Here is a 21,633-nt window from a genome sequence, read left to right on the forward strand (position 1 = left end):
TTTTTTCGAATCAATCCTACTATATCGTTCGACATCCAAGGTTCTTTGGACTTGTTTGTCCCACCCTTAAACTTTAGGGGAACATGCTTCCTCTGTACTTTTTCAATTATTCCTTTGAATGACTCCCACTGTTCTGATGCGGTCCTCCCCACGAGAAGCTGATCCCAGTCCACCAGGGCCAACTTCTGCCTTATCAGATTAAAATCGGCCTTGCCCCAATTTAGAAATTTTCCTCTTTCCTCTGGTCCCTCTTTATCCTTTTCCATTACCACCTTAAATATCACTGAATTGTGATCACTGTCACCAAAATGCTCTGCCACTGACACTTCAGCCACCTGTCCGGCCTCATTTCCCAAGATTAAGTCCAACACCGCCCCCTCCCTTGTTGGACTTTCAACATATTGGCTCAAAAAGCCCTCCTGGATGACCCTTAGGAACTCTGCACCCTCAGGGCCCTTGACACTTTGGCTATCCCAATCAATATTCGGGAAGTTGAAATCCCCTACTATTACTACCCTGTTGTTTTCACACACCCCCGAGATTTGCCTACAAATATGTTCTTCTATTTCCCTCTGACTGTTTGGGGGTTAATTGGCCTCTGTAAATTGTTCCTAGTGTGTAGGGAATGGATGAGAAAGTGGGATAACATAGAACTAGTGTGAACAGGTGATCGATAGTCAGCGTGGACTCGGTGGGCCAAAGAGTGTAGGAGTCTCTTCTCTCCAGAAGATGCTGCCTGACCCACTGAGTTACTCCAGCATTTTGTGTCTACCTTCGGTGGGCCAAAGAGCCTGTTTCCATAGACAATAGGTGCAGGAGGAGGCCATTCGGCCCTTCGAGCCACCACTGCCATTCAATGTGATCATGGCTGATCATTCTCAATCAATACCCCGTTCCTGCCTTCTCCCCATACCCCCTGACTCCGCTATCCTTAAGAGCTCTATCTAGCTCTCTTTTGAATGCATTCAGAGAATTGGCCTCCACTGCCTTCTGAGGCAGAGAATTCAACAGATTCACAACTCTGACTGAAAACGTTTTTCCTCATCTCAGTTCCATCTTGTATCTTTCAATCAAAGTTCAACTTCTCACAATGATAATAAGCCATGTTTACCATAGTGCTTTACTTTGCTAATATAGCATTAATGATGACAAAGCAGACATCAGTCTGAAGAAGGGTCTCGACCCGAAACGTCACCCATTCCTTCTCTCCTGAGATGCTGCCTGACCTGCTGAGTTACTCCAGCATTTTGTGAATAAATACCTTCGATTTGTACCAGCATCTGCAGGTATTTTCTTATACAAAGCAGACCATAGCTTTTCAAGATTGAATTATAAAAAAAAATAATGAACCTTAGTGGTTTTTTCGAGGGGGTGGGGCGGGGGTAACAATTTTTTTCATTGTGATGTCATTTTATGAAAAGGGGTTTCCACATTCATAATTTTGCCCACAAGTGTAGTGTGCTCTCAGGGAGTTTCCTGTTAACTCACTCACCCAAATATGTTTATCCTTTAGACTAAAAATCCCATTTGAAATTAAAGTGAGAATGAGTTGAAAAATTGATTTAAGATGGCTGCTTGGAACTCACGACTTGGTGTCAGCACTTTCTTTTAAGACCCGTCTACGTTCCCAGAATTTAGATGTCCTCCAGGGATAGAGAAGAGCAAGAAGATGAGCTGCTGGCCCTTGCCAGTATTTACGACGAGGATGAATTTAAACGCGCAGAGTCCTCGCAGGGTGGGGAAATAAACATCTGTTTGGAATTACCATCAAGCTTCAAAATATTTGTTTACGGTAAGTTGAACCGCAGATTATTGTTTTAAAAAATCAATATGAATTCCAGGTAGAGGAAGTGCAGCAAATTTAGTTTTGGTATAGTTTATTATTGTCATGTGTACAGAGGCACAATGAAAAGCGTTTGTTTGCATGCTATCCAGTCAAAGAAAAGATTATACATGAATACAATCAAGCTGTCCACAGTGCAGAGATAAAGGTATAAAAAGGTGCAAGATATAACAGTGAAGTCCAATAAAGTCTTGTTAATGATTGTAATGCCAGTTTCTATACCATCTCAAAATCCTACTTCGATAGCCATTACTACTCAGGGATGAAATGTAGTTATAGCTTACGCACACGTCGCACCCTGATATGACAAATCGAATCTTCAAACGTCCTTTCTTAATTAATTGGTTTTATTAAAGTAGCACAAATCAAAGAGTAATTCATCGCTTTCCGTACTTTATCAATTGTTTCTTCTTCAAACAATATCTTAGAAATCTTGCAGTTATTACCGTGTGGTTCTTACAAATATAGAAACATAGAAACATAGAAAATAGGTGCAGGAGTAGGCCATTCGGCCCTTCGAGCCTGCACCGCCATTCAATATCCCGCATCTAGCCTCTCCAACCCCTTAAGAATTTTATATGTTTCTATAAGATCCCCCCTCAGTCTTCTACAAGCGTATGGTACGAGCGTGTGTGGTAAAGAACTGTATGCTCACCATCCTCCGAGCCTAAACTGACCCACAACCTCTGTCGACACGCTAGCCTCCTCCCATCTAGACACTCCCCATTACGTATTAAGTCACACCCATAAGCATGCAAAAAGACAAAAACTAGAAATATTAAAACATAGCCATAACACAATGATAATAACTGAATTAAGCATAAATGGCTCCTACAATGATAGTTCGGAGGTCTCCAATGAGGTAGATGAGAAGTCAGGACCACTCTCTGCAGCGTTACTCCTGCATGTTTGTTGTTTGATGAAAGATGGGTCCTTTGCTCCTTTGAGTTCAGAAGAGCGAGAGGTGAGCACATTGATAAAATATTTCAGAACTTCACAGGGATGATGTTTCTCCTGGTTACTGCATGTAAGCAAACAACCATTCAGATCAGAAATGTCATCACCCAAATAGTGATGAAACTTTGAGATTCACTACGCAAGGCAGCAGTAGAGGCCCAATTGCCCAATATATTCATGACGGATCAACAGAATTGTAGATATTGAGGGAATAAAGGGATATAGGGATAGTGTAGGAAATTGGTGCTGAGGTAGAAGATGAGCTACAATCTAATAAAGGGCGGCACTATGGTGCAGCTGCTGGGACTGCTGTCTCACAGCGCCAGAGACCCGCATTTAATCCTGACCTTGATACTGTTGTCAGTCTGGAGTTTGCACGTTCTCCCTGTGACCCCGTGGATTTCCTCCGCCTACTCTGGTTTCCTCCCACATCCCAAAGACAAGCGGTTTTATCGGTTAATCTGCCTCTAAATTGCTCCTGGTGTGTAGGGAGTGGATGAGATACTGGGATAACATAGACTTATTGTGAACAAGTGATCGTGGGCCGAAGGGCCCGTTTCCATGCTGTATCTTTGGAACAACACACTAGTTGAATGGTAGAGTAGGCATGAAGGATTGAATGATCTACTCCTGTGATTTCTGGTGCTCTTATAAGATTGATTACCAAAATTACAACAAAATGTTAACCACTAACGCTCTTTTCTTGGTGACAGGTGATGAAAAGCAGAATAAGGAGGATCTGATTGAATATATAGTTTGCTTTCTGCCCCCTCTTGTGCTGAACTTCGAACTTCCACCAGACTATCCATCGTGTTCACCTCCCAAGTACACCTTGAGCTGCAAGTGGCTTTTCCGAGCCCAGGTTTGTGACATTCGTATTTCCTGTAGTATTATATTTCAAAATAATGTGGGAGCATTGTGGACTTGAGATAATAATCACCAGGGTGGACTTTGGCATACGTTACGAGGGCAAACAACATGTTTTGTGTTGTAGTTTCCAGGTAATCTGCAGAACCCTTAGAGAGAAGATAGACACAAAAAGCTGGAGTAACTCAGCAGGACAGACAGCATCTCTGGAGAGAAGGAATGCGTGACTTTTGGGTTGAGTCCCTTCAGACTGGTTAGGGATAAGGGAAGCGAGAGGTATAGAAGGTGATGTAGCGAGATAAAGAACAATGAATGAAAGATATGCAAAAAAGTAACGATGATAAAGGAAACAGGCCATTGTCTGCTGTTTGTAGGATGAAAATCAGAAGCTGGTGCGACTTGGGTGGGGGAGGGATAGAGAGAGAGGGAATGCCGGGGCTACCTGAAGTGAGAGAAATCAATATTCATACCACTGGGCTGTAAGCTGCCCAAGCGAAATATGAGATGCTGTTCCTCCAATTTGCGTTTAACCTCATTCTGACAATGGAGGAGACCGAGGACAGAAAGGTCAGTGTGGGAATGGGAAGGAGAATTAAAGTGTCCAGCAACCGGGAGATCAGGTTGGTTCAGGCGGGCTGAGCGAAGATGTTCCGCAAAACGATCGCCCAGTCAGCGTTTGGTCTCTCCGATGTATAAGAGTCCACATCTTGAACAACGGATACAGTAGATGAGGGTGGAGGAGGTGCAAGTGAACCTCTGCCTAACCTGAAAGGACTGTCGGGGTCCCTGGACAGAGTCGAGGAAGGCGATATAGTGACAGGTGTTGCATCTTCTGGGCTCCCTAGAGCAACCCTTAGAGAGGCTAGCTTATCACACACTAAAGTCATACAGTGTTGAAACAGGTCCTTCGACCTAACTTGCCAACATGCCCCATCTGCACTAGTTCCACCTGCCTGTGTTTGGCCTATTTCCCCCTAAACCTCTCCTATCCACGTATCTGTGCAAATGTTTTTTTAACTGTGATAGTACTTACCACAGCTAACTCCTCCGGCAGCTTGTTCAATACACCTACCACCCTTTGTGTGTGCATGTGGGGAAAAAAAGTTACTGCTCGGATTTCTATTAAATCCTCCCCCCCCCCCCTCCTATGTCCTCTGGTTCTTGAGTCCACTACGCTGGGTAAAATACTTTTACCCTATTCCTTTCCAGATGTTATACACCTATATAAGATCACAGCTCAGCCTCCTGTGCTCCAAGGAATAAAGTCATAGCCTGCTCAACCTCTCCCTATCGCTCAGGCTGTTGAGTCCTTGCAACATCCTCGTGACTAATGATCAGCCATGATCACATTGAATGGCGGTGCTGGCTCGAAGGGCCGAATGGCCTCCTCCTGCACCTATTGTCTATCGCCTATTGTCTAATTGCTGGGAATTTATTAATACACATTGATTCTCCCTGTTCCTTTTTGGGGTGGCTGCAGATACAAACCTTGCTGTGCTCATTGTAATTCTGATAGCTCTGTACCTTATTCCACGTGTCATTCACTCACGTCTCCCAACTTGTCCCCCAACAGCTCTCTACACTCTGTACTTCCCTGGATAAAATTTGGAAAGATGGCGGCAATTGTGTGGTGCTATTTTCGTGGATGCAATTCTTAAAAGAAGAGACCCTCTCCTTTCTGTGCATTGAGTCACCATTGGAAATCCAAAGGGACGTTAAAGGAACATCTGACTGCATTTTCTCGAAGGATAAGAAGAAAGAGCTTGGATTGCCGGATAATGCCGAGTGCCCCCTTGACCCGAGGGCGATCCAGGATGTGGCCTCGTGGGGCAGTGTCTTGCGTGAGATCTTGGATTTTGATCAGAAGCAGCAACTGCAGACTTTCAATGGCAAGGCGTTTACCTGTGGTGTATGCTTTTCTGAAAAGCTGGGGGCTGACTGCACCTACTTTAAGGAGTGTAAACACGTGTACTGTCGAGCCTGTATGAAGGAATATTTTGAGATTCAGATCCGAGATGGAAATGTTCAGTGCCTTAACTGTCCGGAGCCAGAGTGCGCTTCTATTGCTACACCTCCCCAAGTAAGGTCGTCTGATTATTATCCTGATTTCATCTTAGCAATATTTGAATTAATTTTTGAAAAATAAATTATCCATTTATTTTGAATAATAACGACAGTAGAATGGAATTGCTCTGGTTGTCAGTCCCTTCGTACCTCGAGTTTCCCTCTCCCCTGACTGTCAAATGCTTACACTGATCAAGCAGTCTATCGCTGTCGCCGAGCAGAGGTCCCACTGCAGCTTATCAAGAATTGTCTTTTCCATCCTCAACAACTCACTGCTCGTACAACCGCTGGCACTCTTCACCACGAGGTCTTTCATAGAAACATAGAAAATAGGTGCAGGAGTAGGCCATTCGGCCCTTCGAGCCTGCACCGCCATTCAATATGATCATGGCTGATCATCCAACTCAGTATCCTGTACCTGCCTTCTCTCCATACCCCCTGATCCCTTTAGTCACAAGGGCCACATCTAACTCCCTCTTAAATATAGCCAATGAACTGGCCTCAACTACCCTCTGTGGCAGAGAATTCCACAGATTCACCACTCTGTGAGAAAAAAAAAACGTTCTCATCTCGGTCCTAAAAGACTTCCCCCTTATCCTCCTTTCACTAGCAGTGTGACCTGTAAAACAATTAATAAATAAGTTTAACCAGCACCTGCAGTTCCTTCTCTCAGTCTGAAGAAGGGTCCTGGCCCGAAACGGCACCTATTCCTTCTCCCCTAAGATGCTGCCTGACCCGCTGAGCTACTCCAGCATTTTGTGTCTATCTTCGGTGTAAACCAGCATCTGCAGTTCCTTCCGGCACATTCAACGCATTATGAAATTCATAATGCACGTATATATCTATCTCGTAGACAAATAAAGCTTTGTATTGTATTGTATCCTATTGTATGTCAGGCTCTTCCTGGAACACCTCCACTGTTATTATCCAAATATATATGTAACATTTGCAGTTGTGTAGGGAGGAACTGTAGATGCTGGTTTAAACCGAAGATAGACACAAAAGGCTGGAGTAACTCAGCAGGTCAGGCAGCATCTCTGGAAAAAGGAAGAAGTGACGTTTCGGGGTCTCGATCGGAAACGTCACCTATTCCTTTTCTCCAGAGATGCTGCCTGGTCCACTGGTTTACTCCAGCCTTCTGTGTCTAACATTCGTAGTTGATTGGTACAAATTCTGTCTTTAGAGTTTGAGAGCAACAGTTTGGTGCTCTGCTGAAGAGTGGAAAATATTAGATCTTCCAAAGCTCACAGGATGGTAATCAAAGAGCTCAGAATTTTCCATTTTAGTTTCCAGAAAAAAAGTCTAGTAGCTTTTTTGTTGTTGTTGTATTAAGGTTTTAGTTTTAGAGATGCAACGTGGGAACAGTCCCTTCAGTCCATGGAGTCCGTGCTGACCATTGATCACCCTTACACGAGTTCTTTCCTTCACTCTGGGAACAATTTACAGAAGCCAATTAACCTACAAACCTACACGTCTTTGAAATGTGGGAGGAACCCAGAGCACCTGAAGAAAACCCACGCGGTCATGTGCAAACTCCTTACATACAGCACCCGTAGTCAGGATCGAACCCGGGTCTCTGGTGTTGTAAGGCAGCAACTCTGCTGCTGTGCCACTGTACACGATAACGCCCATATTAACAATATTATAATCTTGGAAATAGTCCTTGCATCAATATACACATGGCTCAGACACACTGCTGTTCATTTTTCTTCTTTTGGTATTCAAATTTTTGTGACTGTCTGCCATATTAGTTTAAACCTTCTCTCACTCTGTTATCTAACCTCTCATTTCAGATGAGCGATTAATAATTTAAAGTGCAACTCTCTTTCCAAACCCTCTTCAATGCAATAAGAATATCGACTTGTCGATCAGCTCTGTGGCCCAGCCTGACTTACTAATTTCCCCCTTGTCCATTATCATTGAAAACAATTTCCCAGTTATAATCCTTTGTGATATTATTATTCAGTCTGGTGCTTCTCTTCTTAATCTGCTGGTAATACCCTGAATGTATTTCATTGGCAATTCCAAAGTCTTAGCCCCAAGCACTCAGAATCTTCCACCTGTACTATGATGCTTCCAATGTTAAGCAAGAACCATATAAGCTTTTAATTTAAAATTTATTTTGCATTATTTTCCATTTGTTTCTCTTTATGATTTTTTGGCCTTTTTCTCTCGAAGGTACTTCAATACATTTTAACCTTCCAGTGCTGCGCTACAGGTTGAAATCACTTCAGGTTCATTTTTGTCCTGCTCGTACCACTAAACAAGCTTTGGCATTATTCAACAATGGCATTCTTTACGGCTTTGTCCTAGTATGTTAGACTTGGACGCAGAAGCCATGATTAAGGAGATTTTAAATGTAGGGGGCATGATTAAAGACATACAACTATTTGAGAAATGATTAATCGGTTTACCGATGATACAAAAATTGGTCACAGTGGTGGTGAATTAGGAACTGAAGTATTCTGAAGGGCTTGTAGGTTAATCGGCCTCTGTAAATTGCCCCGTGTGTGTAGGGAGTGGATGAGAAAGTGGGATTGCGTAGAACTGGTGCGAATGGGCGATCGATGGTCGGTGTGGATTGGTGGGCTGAAGGGGCTGTTTCCATGCTGTGTCTTTCAATCAGTCAGTTCCTCCTCAATGCCCTGCTATGCCTCTTGACCATGTTCACCTCCCTCCCTCCCTCCCTCCCTCCCTCCCTCCCTCCCTCCCTCCCTCCCTCCCTCCCTCCCTCCCTCCCTCCCTCCCTCCCTCCCTCCCTCCCTCCCTCCCTCCCTCCCTCCCTCCCTCCCTCCCTCCCTCCCTCCCTCCCTCCCTCCCTCCCTCCCTCCCTCCCTCCCTCCCTCCCTCCCTCCCTCCCTCCCCCTCTCTCTCTCTCTCTCTCTCTCTCTCTCTCCCCCTCCCTCTCCCCATCTCCCCCTCCCTCCCTCTCCCCCTCTCTCCCTCTCCCCCTCTCTCCCCCTCCCCCCCTCTCTCCCCATCTCCTCCTCTCTCCCCCTCCCTCTCCCTCCCTCTCTCCCTCCCTCCCTCTCTGCCCCTCCGCTTTCCAAGCGAAACAACAATTTTCCAAGCTCTTTTCAATTTAATATCACATGCTCCTTGCTCGTAGTATGGTCCATACATTGGGAAGACAACACAGATAATAGCTTTGTTCTCTCTGCATCCATGGCCTTGAATCTCCATTGTCTGCCACTTTAATTCTCCATTGATTTTGCAGTGTAATCTCTTGACAATATATGGTTCCAGCAAAGCTCGCAATAGTTTAAGAAACACAATTTCATCTCCCTATGAAAGTGCTTATAGCCTTTTGCCCTCAGAATGATGTTCTCAACAGTTTTAGATAAAAATCACTTTATTTTCATTTCCACCTCCAATAAACATCTTTTCTTTATTGTCACATTCTTTTTTTACCTTGCACTTCCAATTTTTTTAGACTTGGCCAACTGAGTCTGCACCCACCAGCGATCACTTATTCTGTAATTTATCCTGCCTTCCACTCCACCTTAACCTCCCTCCCTCACTGTATCTTAGCATGTTTATAAAGTGACATATGTGGCTTAATTAGCAGCGTCTCAGCTGCAAGTCTGAAGGTTCTATATTCTAGTTTGACACTGCTGTGCTGGTCAGTCAGTGGTTCTATTTTTTGGATGTGACTTGTGTATCTTTGAATGTGACTTACGGATCTAAAATAAGGTCCAGTCTGCTGCCTTAAGTAGGCACAAAAGGTCACAAAGAGCAAATTTGAAGAACATATATAGGTATCTGCAATATACTGACCAATATCGGTCCTCAAAATCGGTCCAATATCGTGCGGCACGGTGGCGCAGCGGTAGAGTTGCTGCCTTACAGCGAATACAACGCCGGACACTCGGGTTCGATCCTGACTACGGGCCCCGTGACCTGCGTGGGTTTTCTCCGAGATCTTCGGTTTCCTCCCACACTCCAAAGACGTACAGGTTTGTAGGTTAATTGGCTGGGCAAATGTAAAATTTAAAAAAATTGTCCCTAGTGGGTGTAGGATAGTGTTAGTGTGCGGGGATCGCTGGGCGGCGCGGACCCAGTGGGCCGAAGGGCCTGTTTCTGTGCTGTATCTCTAAATCTAAATCAACCACATCACTGAAATTGGTCAATTGGCCATTATTGTGCCACTGTGAAAGATTGCACAAATCTGCCGCTCTTTTCCTAAAGCACCCTGTGGCGCACATTTCAAAAGTAGTTCATTGTCTGTAAAGTGTTTTGGAATACAGTTAAAGGTGGAAGATAAACGTGTCTGTCCTTCATTTTGTTATGTTCCGACCCTAATGAAAATGAATCAACCTTAAAAATAAAGCTCTGATCCTCACTTCAAAATTATTGTTTGACCAACTCAGTTTTTCCTGGGTTTTTAAAAAATAGTATTGATTGATTGAAGGATGAAAGCATGTAAACGGAATTTTAAGCCCAACAAGTCTACACCGACTATTGATCACTTGCATGCATTAGTTCTGTGTTATCCAATTTCACATTCACTCCCTACATGCTGGGGGGCAATTTATAGAGATCAATTTATCTGCAAACCTACATGTGTTCAGGATATGGGAGGAAACCGGAACACCCACAGGAATTTAAAAAAAATTAAAAAAAATAGGTGCAGGAGGAGGCCATTCGGCCCTTTGAGCCAGCACCGCCATTCACCGTGATCATGGCTGATCATTCTCAATCAGTACCCCATTCCTGCCTTCTCCCCATACCCCCTGACTCCGCTATCCTTAAGAGCTCTATCTAGCTCTCTCTTGAATGCATTCAGAGAATTGGCCTCCACTGCCTTCTGAGGCAGAGAATTCCACAGATTTACAACTCTCTGACCGAAAACGTTTTCGATAAGATCCCCTCTCATCCTTCTAAATTCCAGTGTACACAAGCCTAGTCGCTCCAGTCTTTCAACATACGACAGTCCCGCCATTCCGGGAATTAACCTAGTAAACCTACGCTGCACGCCCTCAACAGCAAGGAAACCGATGTGATCACGGGGAGAACATACAAACTTCACACAGCAAAGACTGGGATCGAGCTCGGGTCTCTGGCGCAGTGAGGCAACAGCTCTACCCGCTGCGCCACTGTGCCGCCCTTGTGCTACCGTGCCGCCCTTTATGTATGGTGCATTCCGTAATGCATGTTTATTTAAAAAGGTCCAAAAACGCAAAGGAGCAACTATTGAGGTGTTCAATTTTTTATGTTTTAAAAATGCTGCATCTTTGCAGGTCAAAGATCTAGTGGAGGAGGAGATGTTTGCACGGTACGATCGCTTGCTCCTTCAGTCTACATTAGACCTCATGTCAGATGTGGCTTATTGCCCTCGTAACGTTTGCAGGTCAGTAGTGTTGCTCGAGCCTTGCAGCACCATGGGCGTTTGTCCAGGATGCCGTTATGCGTTTTGTGCGCTGTGTGAAATGGCCTACCATGGAATCTCCCCCTGTAAATTAAAGTCAGGTAAGATCATGTTTTCACTTGGCCTTTTTAAAAAAATCGTTATATTGTACGTAACATCTTGGTTTAGTTTAGTTTATTGTCATGTGTACTGAGGTACCGTGATAAGCTTTTGTTGCGTGCTAACCAGTCAGTAGAAAGACAATACGTGATTACAATCGATCCATTTACAGTGTATAGATACATGATAAGGGAATGACGTTTAGTGGAAGGTAAAGCCAGCAAAGTTCGATCATGGATAGTCCGAGGGTCATCAAAGAGGTAGATGGAGGTAGACTCCTACACCTATTGTCTATAGTAGTTCAGCACTGCTCTCTGGTTGTGGTTGGATGATTCAGTTGCCTGATAACAGCTGGGAAGAAATCAGTTCCTATATTGTTAAATTAAAATATGCAGACAGATACCACATATAAAATGTTTTGAAGAATTATTGAACTGTTTTAAACTAGTTAGACAATAGGTGCAGGAGGAGGCCATTCGGCCCTTCGAGCCAGCACCGCCATTCAATGTGATCATGGCTGATCATTCTCAATCAGTACCCCGTTCCTGCCTTCTCCCCATACCCCCTGACTCCGCTATCCTTAAGAGCTCTATCTAGCTCTCTCTTGAATGCATTCAGAGAATTGGCCCCCACTGCCTTCTGAGGCAGAGAATTCCACAGATTCACAACTCTCTGACTGAAAAAGTTTTTCCTCATCTCAGTTCTAAATGGCCTACCCCTTATTCTTAAACTGTGGCCCCTTGTTCTGGACTCCCCCAACATTGGGAACATGTTTCCTGCCTCTAATGTGTCCAACCCCTTAATAATCTTATACGTTTCGATAAGATCTCCTCTCATCCGTCTAAATTCCAGTGTATACAAGCCTAGTCGCTCCAGTCTTTCAACATATGATAGTCCCGCCATTCCGGGAATTAACCTAGTAAACCTACGCTGCACGCCCTCAATAGCAAGAATAGTTTTTAAACTAATAGTTTTTAAACTAAAGGGGAAAGGGAGACCTTCCCTGTCCCTTTTCACCTATTACTACGCAAGCAACTACGTCATCACTATTTTCTATGAGCAGCACAATAGGGCACATCTTTAAAGAATTTTTGTTTTTAACTAGCATTAGAAAATAATCGTGGATTTTTTTAAGAACATTAACTTGTTGGCTTTACAGTTAAATGAATTTATCACAGAATGTCTGGTTCACTATTGTGTAACCTAAGTTAAAACTATGTTGAGAAACTGAATTGCAGACCGCAAACAAAGGGCTAGTGATACATACTGACGCAAGGAACTGCAGATACTAGTTTACAAAAGAAGTGTGGATAGCCGTCGTTTTGGGTGGGGACCATTAAGATTGAGGAGGGGGTTGGACAAAGGCTGGCAAGTGATGGGTGGATACATGTGAGAGGGGTTTTGATTTGTCAGATGGGTGGACAAATGCCAGATATAGGATGAAAACAAAAGGCTGTGAGACAAGGAGAGAAGAGTTGCAAAATGGAAAGCCAGAAGAAGTGATATAGGTGGAAGGGGACAGGAAAGGGGAAAGGGAGTTTCAGAATAACAAGCTTTCATCAGCGCACAATTTGCAATTTATCAGAAATTATGCAGGTACTGTCTAAAAAAACATTAAAAAAACATTTTGACAAGTGCATGGATAGGATAGGTTTAGAGGAATATAGGCCAAACACAGGCAAGTAGGACTAGTGTAGATTGGGGCATGTTGGTTGGCGTGGGCAAGTTGGGCCAAAGGGCCTGTTTCCACGCTGTGTAGCTCAATGACTCAAATTTGCACTTGAAATTCATCTCTGGTGTTTTGGTCATTTTGAGCAAGAAGGAAGTCATTAGAAGCTGTAATATTTTGTTCCTTGCAACTGAAACATAAGAATGAGTAATAGGAAAATTAATTTCATAAAGAATAGGATCATTAAATAGAGTCATAAAACATGGAAAAAGGCCGTTCGGCCAAGTTTTTCCACGGCGACCAACAAGTCCCATCTATGCTAGTCCCACCTGCTTGGGGGTGGGTGGGACTGCTACTATCTCCATCCAATCTCAGGGGCAATAAAGAAGGGGCCGGAACCGATGCAGAAAGTGAATACCACTGTTATTCAATAGACAATAGGTGCAGGAGTAGGCCATTCGGCCCTTCGAGCCGGCACCGCCATTCAATGTGATCATGGCTGATCATTCTCAATCAGTACCCCGTTCCTGCCTTCTCCCCATACCCGCTGACTCTGCTATCCTTAAGAGCTCTATCTAGCTTTCTGTTGAATGCATTCAGAGAATTGGCCTCCACTGCCTTCTGAGGCAGAGAATTCCAGAGATTCACAACTCTCTGACTGAAAAAGTTTTTCCTCATCTCCGTTCTAAACGGCCTACCCCTTATTCTTAAACTGTGGCCCCTGCTTCTGGACTCTCCCAACATTGGGAACATGTTTCCTGCCTCTAACGTGTCCAACCCCTTAATAATCTTACACGTTTCGATAAGATCCCCTCTCATCCTTCTAAATTCCAGTGTATACAAGCCTAGTCGCTCCAGTCTTTCAACATATGACAGTCCTGCCATTCCGGGAATTAATCTAGTAAACCTACGCTGCACGCCCTCAATAGCAAGAATATCCTTCCTCAAATTTGGAGACCAAAACTGCACACAGTACTCCAGGTGCGGTCTCACTTGGGCCCTGTACAACTGCAGAAGGACCTCTTTGCTCCTAACAACTGCAGAAGGACCTCTTTGCTCCTAACGACTGCAGAAGGACCTCTTTGCTCCTAACAACTGCAGAAGGACCTCTTTGCTCCTAACAACTGCAGAAGGACCTCTTTGCTCCTAACAACTGCAGAAGGACCTCTTTGCTTATTCATGTTTGTCGAGGTGTGTGGGAATAGAAATGTAATTTGTGAGCTCCTTATTTCTGAGTCTTTACTTGGCGTTTTCTTTACAGAGAAACTTACTGAGCTGCGGGATGAGTACCTGGGATCGGATGAATCTGGGAAAAAACTTCTGGAAAAGACGTATGGTCGACGAGTCATTGAAAAAGCAGTGGAGGAGTTGTGCAGCCAGGATTGGCTGGAGAAGAACTCAAAGCCATGTCCTCGCTGTTTCACAAACATACAGGTCGGTTGATTAGCCCAAATACACTTACTGCATTTTATTGCAACATAGTTATATTACTGGACTACGCCATTTTCTGAACCTCTGTTTCTCCTTTGAATTTTAATAGCATCTTTCAGATTTGATTATATTATCAAATGATATAACGTATACTTCAGTAGATAATATTATCTGATTGCCAGCATCATCAGAGACTCACAACACTTTGGCCAGGCTCTCATTTCACTCCTGCCATCGGCATGAAGGTACAGGAACCTGAAAACTGTAATGTTCAGGAACAGCTTCTTCCAAAACAACTATTGAACACGATAAACTCAAACTAAACTATGAACTGCCTTGATTGCACCAGGGACTTGGGGGGGGGTTCATAAGGTCATAAGTAATAGGAGCAGAATTAGGCCATTTGGCCCATCAAGGCCTACTTGGTAACCAGCCAACCAAAACCTGCCCTCACCTCTATCCACCTATCACTTGCCAGGCTTTGTTGTGCCTCCACCTAGCTTTCTCCCCCCTACTACAATTGGCCCATTGTCTGTTCCACCATTCAGTCGTGGCTGATCTATCTCTCCCTCCAAACCTCATTCTCCCCATAAACCCAGATACCCGTACTAATCAATAATCAATCTATCTCTGCTTTAAAAAGATCGGTTGACTTGGCCTCCACAGCCTTCTGTGGCAAAGAATTCCACAGATTCACCACCCTCTGACTAAATAAATTCCTTCTCATCTCCTTCCTAAAGGAACGTCCTTTAATTCTGAGGCTGTGACCTCTAGTCCTAGACTCTCCCACTGGGAGAAACATCCTCTCCACATCCACTCCAAGCTTTGCACTATTCAGTACGTTTCAATGAAGTCCCCCCCCCCCGTCATTCTTCTAAACTCCAGCGAGTACAGGCCCAGTGCCGTCAAACACGCATCATCAGTTAACCCACTCACTCCTGGGATCGTTCTTGTAGACTGGGCCCTCTCCAGGGCCAGCACATTCTTCCTCGGATGAGAGGAAGACAGGTTGTTTGCGTCCTTTTTTTTTATTTTTTAGAGATACAGCGTGGAAACAGGCCCTTCGGCCCACCGAGTCCGCGCCGCCCAGCGATCCCCGCACATTAACATTATCCTACACACACTAGGGACAATTTTTACATTTTACCCAGTCAATTAACCTACAAACCCGCACGTCTTTTGGAGTGTGGGAGGAAACCGAAGATCTCGGAGAAAACCCACGCAGGTCACGGGGAGAACGTACAAACTCTGTATAGACGGCGCCCGTAGTCAGGATCGAACCTGAGTCTCCGGCGCTGCATTCGCTGTACGGCAGCAACTCTACCGCTAAGCCACCGTGCCGTCCTTGCGCTATGTACCTTTGGTTTTTGTATATTAAAGTTCTTTTTGTGGTTCATAATGCTGTCCACCAAATACTATGTTTACATATTCTGTTGTGCTGCTGCAAGTAAGAATTTCATTGTTCCATTTCGGTTACGGTACATGTGACAATAAAACACTTGTTACTCGTATGTCTTTGCAGAAGATGAATGGATGCAATAAGATGACTTGCACTGGCTGTAAACACTACTTCTGTTGGCTTTGCAATTGTCCACTACCAAGACTGGATCCATATGGACATTTCAGTGATTCCAACTCACCGTGTTTCAATGGGTGAGTTTCCTTGATCAGCCATGATCACATTGAATGGCGGTGCTGGCTCGAAGGGCCGAATGGCCTACTCCTGCACCTATTGTCTATTGCCTTCTATATTAATAATGTGATATTATTTCACTGTCTATTCTAGAAGCTTGCGGTATTAGTTAGTGGCTGATTTGTGTAGGTGATAGAGATCTTTACTGAACACAAAGTACAGATGCTCCTCAGCTTACGATGGGGTTCCGTTCCGAGAAACCCACCGGAAACCTGAAAATATCGTCCGTCGAAATGCATTTAATACGCGTGATCACGTGGGCGGAAGCGAGCGGCGGCTCGCTACGGGTCGTTGGCGTTTGCACCACCGCAAAGTCGAACTATTGCAAGTCGAAACATCGTAGGCTGGGGAGCACTGTACTTCTTTGGAGTGTGGGAGGAAACCAGGGCACTCGGGGAAAACCCACGTGGTCACAGGGAGAAGGTATGAACTCTGAACAGACAGCACCCATAGTCAGGATTGAACCTGGGTCTCTGGCGCTGTAAGGCAGCAACTTTACCGCTGCACCACTGTGCCACGTAATATACAAGAGTATCATAAGCTGGGGAACATTTGTACAGTAAACAGCAGGTCCTATAAGTCTTCTGAAGATGTGCAAGCATGCAAGAAATATAATTATTAGCTTAGTTTATTATTGTCACGCGTACCGAGGTACAGTGAAAAGATTTTGATGCGTGCTATCCAGTCAGCGGAAAGAACATACATGATTACAATCAAGCCACTTGCAGTGTACAGATACATGATAAGAGAATAAGGTAAAGCCAGCAAAGTTCGATCAAGGATAGTCTGTATAATTATTATATTAATATTTCAACAATCTTTTATTGTATTAATATTTCAACAGTCTTTTTAAGCATCAGAAAAATAGTGCCCTTGCATTTAGGTGGTTGTTATCACCCTTATTCCTTCTGAGAGTTGTAATACATTGTATAATACTAGAAACCATATGGGATATTTTGAGAAAGGGATAGCATTTGCTTAGGCAGGGATGCAAATAACTCGAAGGTAGAGGGACTTGAAAGATTTCAGGAGGAGAAGATGTGCGAACGAATGGTGACCAGGAATTGGAATGTGGTTAAAGATGTAATTTAAAACTCCCAAGTACCATCCTTTATAACAGGAGTCTGAAAGTGCACTACAGCAAATGAATAGATGGATAGATAGAAAGATATAGCATGGATTCAGGCCTTTGCCCCACCCAAACGGCACGGTGGCGCAGCGGTAGAGTTGATGCCTTACAGCGAATGCAGCGCCGGAGACTCAGGTTCGATCCTGACTACGGGCGCCGTCTGTATGGAGTTTGTATGTTCTCCCCGTGACCGGCGTGGGTTTTCTCCGAGATCTTCGGTTTCCTCCCACACTCCAAAGACGTACAGGTTTGTAGGATAATTGGCTGGGCAAATGTAAAAATTGTCCCTAGTGGTTGTAGGATAGTGTTAATGTGCGGGGATCACTGGGCAGCGCGGACCCGGTGGGCCGAAGGGCCTGTTTCTACGCTGTATCTCTAAATCCACACGGACCATCAATCGCCCGTTCACACAAGTTCTATATCAGCCCACTTTCACATCAGCTCCCTATACACTGGGGGCAATTTAGAGGCCAATTCACCTAAAAATCTGCATGTCTTTGGGATAATGGGAGGAAGCCCGGGCACCTGGAGCAAACCCAAGCAGTCACAGGGAGAACATGCAAACTTCATACAGTCAGCATCTGAGATCAGGATCGAACCTGGGTCGCTAGTGCTGTGAGGCAACAACTCGACCAGCTGTGCCATAATGCCACCACACTTTTAAGTGAAATAACTTTCGTAAATTAATAAGTACAGCAGCCAGTTTGCATAGAGAAAGCTCTCACAAACAGCAATGTAATCGTGGCCAGGTAACCAGTTTTAATAATAATAATAATAATAATACATTTTATTTATATAGCGCTTTTCATATACTCAAAGACGCTTTACAGAGATTTTGAGAACAGTTTTAGAAGAGTTTTAGAGTCTGAGGAAGGGTCTTGACTCAAAACATCTCCAGAGTTACTCCAGCTTTTTGTGTTTATAACCAGTTTTAGTCATGTTTATTGTACGACAAGTAGAACACACCAATCTTCCAACACTGGAAGTGCTGGCTCTGGAGAGGGTCCAGAGGAGGTTTACAAGAATGATCCCAGGAATGAGTAGGTTGACCTATGATGAGCGTTTGTCGGCACTGGGCCTGTACTCGCTGGAGTTTAGAAGAATGAGGGGGGACCTCATTGAAACATACAGAATAGTGAAAGGCTTGGAGAGAGTGGATGTGGAGAGGATGTTTCCACTAGTGGGAGAGTCTAGGACTAGAGGTCACAGCCTCAGAATTAAAGGACGTTCTTTTAGGAAGGAGATGAGGAGGAATTTCGTTAGTCAGAGGGTGGTGAATCTGTGGAATTCTTTGCCGCAGAAGGCTGCAGAGGCCAAGACAGTGGATATTTTTAAAGCAGAGATAGATAGATTTTTGATTAGTACAGGTGTCAGGGGTTATGGGGAGAAGGCAGGAGAATGGGGTTAGGAGGGAGAGATAGATTAGCCATGATTGAATGGCGGAGTAGACTTGATGGACTGAATGGCCAAAGTCTACTTATCACTTATGACCGCTTAGACAGGTCTCTTTATAATGATACTACTTCCAACAGCGGTGTCTACATTGGTACCGTAGGGAGTGGCAAACTTTGTTTTCTGCTTAACACACTGGTGTATGACTTTCGCAACCTTTGAGCCTTTAGTAGTGAATGCTACCTGCTGAACCGCAGCTAACTGTCACTAACAGTGCGTTCCCAGAATATAACTTTTTGTGTTTCTCTTGTAGGCTTTTCCAAGGTATCGAGGTTGAAGAAGACTTCCTGAGTGATGAGGATGACGAAGACATTTTTTAGCGGTTTTCTGATGTTGCCAATGATTTATCATTACACAAAGCTTCTGTGTTAAGCATTTGAAACTGGCAAGTTGCTTTTACTTCCAGCCTAATCAATTGTGGTCAAGATACCTCTCAGTGGCTGTCATATTAACTACACTGAAATGTCTGGATCATAATTTAAATTAATATATTTTTCAGCTTTCAAGCATATGAAGAAATTTGAGTGAAAAACGGGCAAGCAAGTTTGAGGCAAAATCATGTTCTAGCATTGAGTGGAAACCCCAGTTGGTGGAAATCAGTAGTTGAAAGCTGTTATTGGGAGCCATTTTCAGAGGCATTTAACGACAAAGAAATGATGATCGGTTTTTAATTCCAGTTTTGTTTCCACTGCACCAATACCTCCCCCCAGAAAACTCTTGAGAAAATCATAAATCTTCACATAACACTCAGATTGCCAAATTGCTATTGCAGACTAATTTTTTGTGGCCTTTGCTTTATTGGCCAGGACATTGATGACTAAAGATAGACACAAAAAGCTAGAGTAACTCAGCGGGTCAGGCAGCATCTCTGGAGAGAAGGAATAGATGATGTTTCGGGTTGAGGCCCTTCTTCTGTCGGCAGAAGGGTCTCGACCTGAAAGAAACATCGCCTATTCCCTTTCTCCAAAGATGCTGCCTGACCCGCTGAGTTACTCCAGCTTTTTGTGTCTACCATCAGTTTAAACCAGCATCTGCAGTTCCTATCTGCACATTAATGCGAAGCCTATTTATGAAGTATTGCAAGTTAATCTTGGCGAGGAAATGGGTTTAGAGATGGTGTCGAAAACAAATTGTGTGGGGGGCTTTTATTGAAATGGATTCAGCTTTGATACTGAAATTGGATAGATTTTATTCCAGTCCTGATGTTTGTATCTCTCACTTATAGTGGCGTTAGTGCAATGGTTTATAAAGAGCAGAGGAAAAAACCAAATGAAACCATGGAATAAAATGCCAAGCGAGGATAAGAAAGAAGTTGCCCTTAGTTCAGGGATTCTTTGCACTTCCTTTAATGTCTGTGGCAACACTCATCACCTAGTGCAAAACAATAGCAACTCTTTAAAATGTTAAGCCATTTGGCAGTTACACTTCTACTAAATGACCTAAGCAACAACTCACTACACATTAAAACAAGAAGTTATGAATTCGCTTGGTCATTTTTTTAAATTGATTTCTCTTCCCCTTTTCACCCCATTTTAAACAATGATTCGTTTTTCCCCTCAGCATTGCAAATCGTTGTACTTTTAGAATTTCTTGGTGCTGTCTGTTAAACAATGCCCTCCTTTATCCCATGAGTTTTCACTGAAGGCACCGGTTGATAGCTGGCTCAGGTGAGGTAGGTCTAGGAAGTAAGTCTGCTAATCTAGTTATCGGACAGGGAGGGATTGGTGGTGGGGGAAAAAATGCAATAAAATGGTTCTTTTAAAGAAGATTTTTAAACGTGTGCAATAGACTGAAATCACTTAGTGTGGCAATGTTTGGAATTTCTATCTGCGTGTGGGTTTACATTACTTATTGGTTGCATACCTTGACATACTTGCATTGACTTACACCATTGACTTTCAATGCAAGAAAGGCATGTCTGTCAACAAAGCTGCTCAGACATGGTCTGTTACATTAACGTATTATTTCAGTGCAAAATATATTCAAGTATCATGAAAAAGAAATGTGTGATGTTCAACAAATGACGGAATAAAAGATATTTTGGTGACCTGGTAATCCTGTCTTCTGAGCAATGCTAAATAAATTGGATTTATCCCTATGGTTAACCACTAGGCAGTTTTTCTTAAATTTCAATGTGTTCAAATGATTGTTAATGTGTTAATTATTGCTCATGATTAGTCTGGCGCAAGACACGGGTGGCTTTGAGAAGGTAATATTCAGTTAACAGGATACAAAGGTTGATTGGAACTGTGGGGATGATGTGTGGGTGAAATGGAAAAAGCCGGCCGGGTTTTGCGTAGTCTGGCCCGGTGTAAATGGCATGCAATGATACAGCTCTGTGCACGAGGTTGCGAAGAAAGGGGTTAATCGGAGTGACGGATGGGGTGCCAAACAACAAGTTGCCGTTTCCCTGCGTCATGCCACTTTTTTCACTTCAACGTTTTTGGCACCAAACTCATCAGGCAGGTGGGGAGCATGCCATAAACAATACCGTCGATTGGTGCTTTTGGATACTGGATATTATAGTTCCAGAGCAAAAACAGATTTAAAAAAAAGTGCAAGGGCAGCAGTGTGGTCGATTGGAAGATGGGGATATAAATACATCTTTGGCGTTTGAGAAGCCCATTCAAGAATCTTTCAACAGCAGGGATGAAGCTGTTTTTGAATTTGATGGTATGCTCTTGAAAGCTTCTGTAGCTGCTGCCCAACGGGGGAGGGGAAAAAAAGGTTTCCTTGCCCTCTTAAGAATCAATCAGATGAACGATTACTGTACTCCCTCTTTTACAAATGTATCTTGTCTCGGACAGGAAAACCAAACCTTTGCGCATTTTCCATTTGTATCCTCAGCAGGGTCCTCTGTGATCAGACTGATGCGTTTCTTCTACTCACATCCCCGCCTCGTGAATGAGGCAGCAATGCCAGCAGGTTTAATTGGGGACTAAAAAAGGGTGGACCTATTGGGCCCAAACCTCTCCTGCATTGGTCTAGCACCCTCCCCTACTCTCCACCTCCCCCCCCCATTCCCCTCCCACTCCCCCCCTTCCGGTGGCGCAGTGGTAGA

The 21,633-nt window shown here is 43.9% G+C and overlaps 1 protein-coding gene across 1 annotated transcript in view; it reads left to right on the forward strand.

The window, feature by feature from the left end:
- Positions 1-20,641, forward strand: part of LOC144600013 (E3 ubiquitin-protein ligase RNF14-like) — a 28,202-nt gene extending 7,561 nt beyond the window's left edge. Inside the window, exons 2-8 of the mRNA XM_078411328.1 lie at positions 1,632-1,792; positions 3,514-3,662; positions 5,241-5,747; positions 10,972-11,200; positions 14,129-14,301; positions 15,821-15,951; positions 18,826-20,641. Of these exons, the coding sequence (XP_078267454.1) occupies positions 1,639-1,792; positions 3,514-3,662; positions 5,241-5,747; positions 10,972-11,200; positions 14,129-14,301; positions 15,821-15,951; positions 18,826-18,892 (1,410 nt within the window). The 5' untranslated portion in view covers positions 1,632-1,638 and the 3' untranslated portion in view covers positions 18,893-20,641. The remainder of the gene's footprint in view (positions 1-1,631; positions 1,793-3,513; positions 3,663-5,240; positions 5,748-10,971; positions 11,201-14,128; positions 14,302-15,820; positions 15,952-18,825) is intronic.
- The last annotated feature ends 992 nt before the right edge of the window (positions 20,642-21,633 follow it).

Source organism: Rhinoraja longicauda, chromosome 14 (assembly GCF_053455715.1).
Source record: "Rhinoraja longicauda isolate Sanriku21f chromosome 14, sRhiLon1.1, whole genome shotgun sequence".
Classification (NCBI taxonomy): domain Eukaryota; kingdom Metazoa; phylum Chordata; class Chondrichthyes; order Rajiformes; family Arhynchobatidae; genus Rhinoraja; species Rhinoraja longicauda.